At 49.8% G+C, this 4,127-nt stretch overlaps 1 protein-coding gene across 4 annotated transcripts in view; it reads left to right on the plus strand.

Annotated features, from left to right (window-relative positions):
* Positions 1–4,127, plus strand: part of tecpr2 (tectonin beta-propeller repeat containing 2) — a 21,513-nt gene that overhangs the window by 5,707 nt on the left and 11,679 nt on the right. For all 4 annotated transcript variants that reach the window (XR_003040326.2, XR_003040327.2, XM_017437680.3 and 1 more), the window contains exons 11-18: positions 267–471; positions 553–766; positions 842–1,049; positions 2,147–2,377; positions 2,461–2,528; positions 2,598–2,713; positions 3,623–3,796; positions 3,868–4,048. Coding sequence is in view for 2 of the 4 variants with exons in the window: in XM_017437680.3 (XP_017293169.1) it covers positions 267–471; positions 553–766; positions 842–1,049; positions 2,147–2,377; positions 2,461–2,528; positions 2,598–2,713; positions 3,623–3,796; positions 3,868–4,048 (1,397 nt within the window). In the remaining 2 variants the exon portion in view is untranslated. The remainder of the gene's footprint in view (positions 1–266; positions 472–552; positions 767–841; positions 1,050–2,146; positions 2,378–2,460; positions 2,529–2,597; positions 2,714–3,622; positions 3,797–3,867; positions 4,049–4,127) is intronic.

The following is a 4,127-nucleotide window of genomic DNA, read 5'->3' on the forward strand; positions in this document are numbered from 1 at the left end:
GTAGACATTGAGTTTGGCTGCAGCTGCACACAGTTGCAGCGCCTCCTACAGGAAACTGGTGGAGCTACGCAGAGAACCACGCCGTTCAGAAGCCTTGTTTGGATTCATGTTTTTATAAAACACTGAGGTCCGGACCTCGGGGTCCTCAGTGGGAGCTACAGTCCTGGACATGGCTAAATGTCTTCTCAGATGATGCCCAGGAGAATGTCCTCCAAAGTGAGGACATTCTCACCTGAGAACCGTCCCTCTTGTCTGTGTTTGTCCAGGTGATGGAGCTCTGCCGGCGCTCTGGTTCCTTCAGCGGCGATCGTTGCCGCAGCAGCTCCGTTAGTCTTCAGGAAAACCCTCCAGTTGCTGCTTCCTGCGAGCAAAGCTTCAGGCGCTACAGCACCCCGCTGAACCAGGACAGGATGCAGCAGGAGCTCGTGGTGAAAGCCGTCAGGGTGAATAAGAAGAAGAAGAGGCACCAAGGCGAGTAGACCTCCGCAGACGCAGACGGGTGGAGGCGAGTCGCTGGCTCATCGTCTGTTTCCTCTCTGAATGTTTCCTCAGACGGCAGCAACAGAAACAGTCTGGTTGAGACGAGCTGCTCGGACTCCGTGTTCCAAGATGGCGACTTTAACGACGAAGAAAGTGGGACTCCTCCGAATGACCCGGCCTCGTTCGTTGGTCTTCAGGATCAGAGCCGGAGTTCTGTAGAGAAGGAGGCAGGAGATGAAGTTCTGAGGGATGGAGAGGAGGTGGAACGTTCCTTCAGACAGCCTGAGTGAGGAATGGAGGATCCATGAATATAATTCCTAATAAGATTCGGTCGTTAATCACGTCTCATATTTGCTTTCAGCTCCATCCCAGACAGCAGCTCCCTGCTCCTCCACGGTCTGAACCCAGGGAGAACCTCCGATCCCTGCTCGGAGGAACCCGCTGGCCTCCCAACCCCAGACGTAGATCAGCTGCTGGAGTGCTCCTTCTCCTACATGAAGAAGTCTGAAGAGGATGAGGAGCAGGAGGAAGAGTTTCTCAGTCCTTTGGCTGAGATCAGAAAGGAGATGGTATGCACGTCTGTATGCTCTCACATACCGCTCTGCTTCTTGGCAGAGTTTGTTGAAATCTGTTGGTTTCCTGGTTTTTAATCAGAGTCCCCAAATTATCAGTCAGGCTAAGGTCGAGTCTTTGAGAGGGTCATTCCAGAATCTCAGTTTCAGCCAATCAGAAACCAGCTCTGATGATTCATCCAATCAGAAACCAGCTCTGATGATTCATCCAATCAGAAACCAGTTCTGATGATTCATCCAATCAGAAACCAGCTCTGATGATTCATCCAATCAGAAACCAGCTCTGATGATTCATCCAATCAGAAACCAGCTGTGATGTTTTATCCAATCAGGAACCAGCTCTGATGATTCCTCCAATCAGAAACCAGCTCTGATGATTCAGCCAATCAGAAACCAGCTTTGATGTTTTATCCAATCAGGAACCAGCTCTGAGTCCAAGCTTCAGCCGTTCAGCTGTTGGTTTGAGCTGAAGTTGAGGAATTTGGAGTCAGTCCTCCTCCTCCATTTGCCCCCTACAATTTACCACAACATGATGTTACCACCACCGTGCCTGACAGTTGGTTCGGTGTTCTTAGTCGGCTCCGGATTAATCCAGGGTAAAGGTCCGATTCCTTGCACTGAATTAGACTTCGGTGAACCGGATCACTATAGTGAGTGACTCAGAGGAACCATAAAGTGAACCACATCCTGATGCTCCCACCGCCGTGCCTGACAGATGGTGTTTGTAGCTCTGAAGGCCTCCTCCAAACAGACTTCTCTTCATCGCTGCCAGACAGCTCAGTCTTTGTCTCAGAAGACATTTGTCCTGTCCAGGAGGAGCTTCTTCCTCTGTCCTCTCAGTCCACGATGATGGACGGGGACACCGGTGTTCCTGGAGGTTCCAGTTCACGACAGGATCCTTCGTGGCTCCTGGGTCGTTCCTGAAAACTCTAACCAGGGGACTGATGAGTCAATCTAACGAGTGCCGTCAAACGAACCTGACAAAGAGAAACTAGCAGCTGCAGTCAGTCATGATCGCTCATTAATAAATTATATTCCTGCCAATAAGAGCACGTAAATTAAATCTGTAAACTTTATTTTTTCTGTGTGAGCAGGAGGACCACCTGGCTCCCCCAGCAGGTCTGGCAGACCAGATGTTTTATTCCACCGTGTCCAATCTGGACAAAAATCCCAGCGTCTCCAGCGACGACGACGACGACATCTACTGTCCCAGCCTTCCCAGCGGAGGAAACGCCGCCTCTTGTCCATCGCACGAGACGGAGAAGACGGCAGAAAGACAAACGGACCTGGACGCCCAGAACAGAGACAGGCTCAGGCCTTACCAGGTGAGACATGAGAGGACTGGTTGTCCTTCAGGAAGGTCACCCAAACACCGATTTTAGATCTAATCCTCTGATTTTATCTGTAGTTGGCAGAAAGTTGGATGGGATACTCGGGTCCAGGATGTGGAATACTGAGCCTGCAGGTGACGGACAGGTAGGTTCTCGTCTCCCAGGTGTCTGACGGGACGATGTCGGGTGTCTGAGCGGCGACCTGTGGTTTCAGGCACGTCTGGTGTCTGGACTTCAAAGGAGGATTGTTCTGCAGCCCTCTTCCTGAAACGGGACTCAGCTGGCAGCACTTTGAAGACAACGTCCACCAGGTGGCGCTGTCCCCTTCAGGTGAGCTGCGGACATGTCCACCTGCCGTGTTAATGCTGAGTCAGCATTCACGCTTTAAGCTGTTCAGTTTTTGTTGCAGTTTAACTCTTTCTGCTCTTTTAGCTGTTTGTAAACCAAAACGTTCGGCTCATTCAGCTGATTTTTGTAACTTTTATACTTTTGTTTACAGATATTTTCCCTGTAGAAACATCTGCTTCAGCTGCTGCCTCCATTTTTGTTTTAATTTGCTACTATTAGCTTTTAGCTAACCATTTGCTATTTCTAGCTTTAGCTAGTGTTTTACTACATTTAGCTGGTCTTTTGCTTCTCTTAGCTTTTAGCTGCTATTCTGTTGCTAGCCTTTTGCTACATTTATATTTTAGCTGCCGTTTGGCTACTTTTAGCTTTTAGCTCCTTGTCCCTTTTTGCTGATACCATTTTGTTACTTTTAAGTTTTAGCTGCTGATTTGCTTTTTTTAGCTCCTCTCTTGGTACTTTAGTTTATAGCTTATATAGCTAATTGTTTGCTACTTTACCTTTTAGCTACCTGTTTGCTACATTTAGCTAATCTTTGGCTTCTTTTATCTTTTAGCTGTCATTCTGTTGCTAGCCTTTTGCTACCTTTGTGTTTTGCTACTTGTCCCTTTTAGCTAACCCTTTGCTACTTATAGCTAGCATTTTGCTACCTTGAAGTTTTAGCTGCTGATTTGCTGCTTTGAGCTAATCTCTTGCTACATTAGCTTTTAGCTACTGATTGTTCACATTAGCCTTTAGGTAGTTTTCTGGTTCTTTTCGCTCCCTTTCAGCTGCTTCAGCTGTTTTCAGCTGTCCTTCGGCGCTCAGCAGAGAACTCGTTTGTTTGTTCTCTGCAGACTTCAGTGTGGCTTCACGTAGCGTTAGCTCAGCGCTAACGGCTCGCCGTTTCTGCAGGTAACCTGCTGTGGAAGGTGGAGCAGAAGAGCATGACGGCGTTCGCTTGTGCCAAGGTGTCGGTCCGAGGGAAACGCCACTGGTACAAAGCCGTGGAGCAGACGGCGTTCGTGGCTCTGAGCGACGACTCCGCCTGGATCATCAGGACCAACGGAGACCTTTACCTGCAGACGGGTACCTGCCCACCTGTCGGACGGCGCCGGGGGGGTTCTGCCGGGGCACTGACGGCTGTCTGTCCGTTTCAGGGCTGAGCGTGGAGCGTCCCTGCGCCCGCTCGGTGAAGGTGGAGTCTCCCTGCGTCTTCAGCCAGGTGTGCGTGAGGGGCGGAGTCCTCTGGGCTTTGAGCGAACACAAAGCCTTGTTCTACCGAGAAGGACTGAACAGCTACTGCAGCGAGGGGGAGGGCTGGAAGTACGACACGGTCAGGTAGTACTAATACTGAAGTACTGCTGCTGAAGTACGACACGGTCAGGTAGTACTAATACTGGAGTACGACATGGTCAGG

This window comes from Kryptolebias marmoratus, linkage group LG10, assembly GCF_001649575.2.
Source record: "Kryptolebias marmoratus isolate JLee-2015 linkage group LG10, ASM164957v2, whole genome shotgun sequence".
Taxonomy (NCBI): Eukaryota; Metazoa; Chordata; class Actinopteri; order Cyprinodontiformes; family Rivulidae; genus Kryptolebias; species Kryptolebias marmoratus.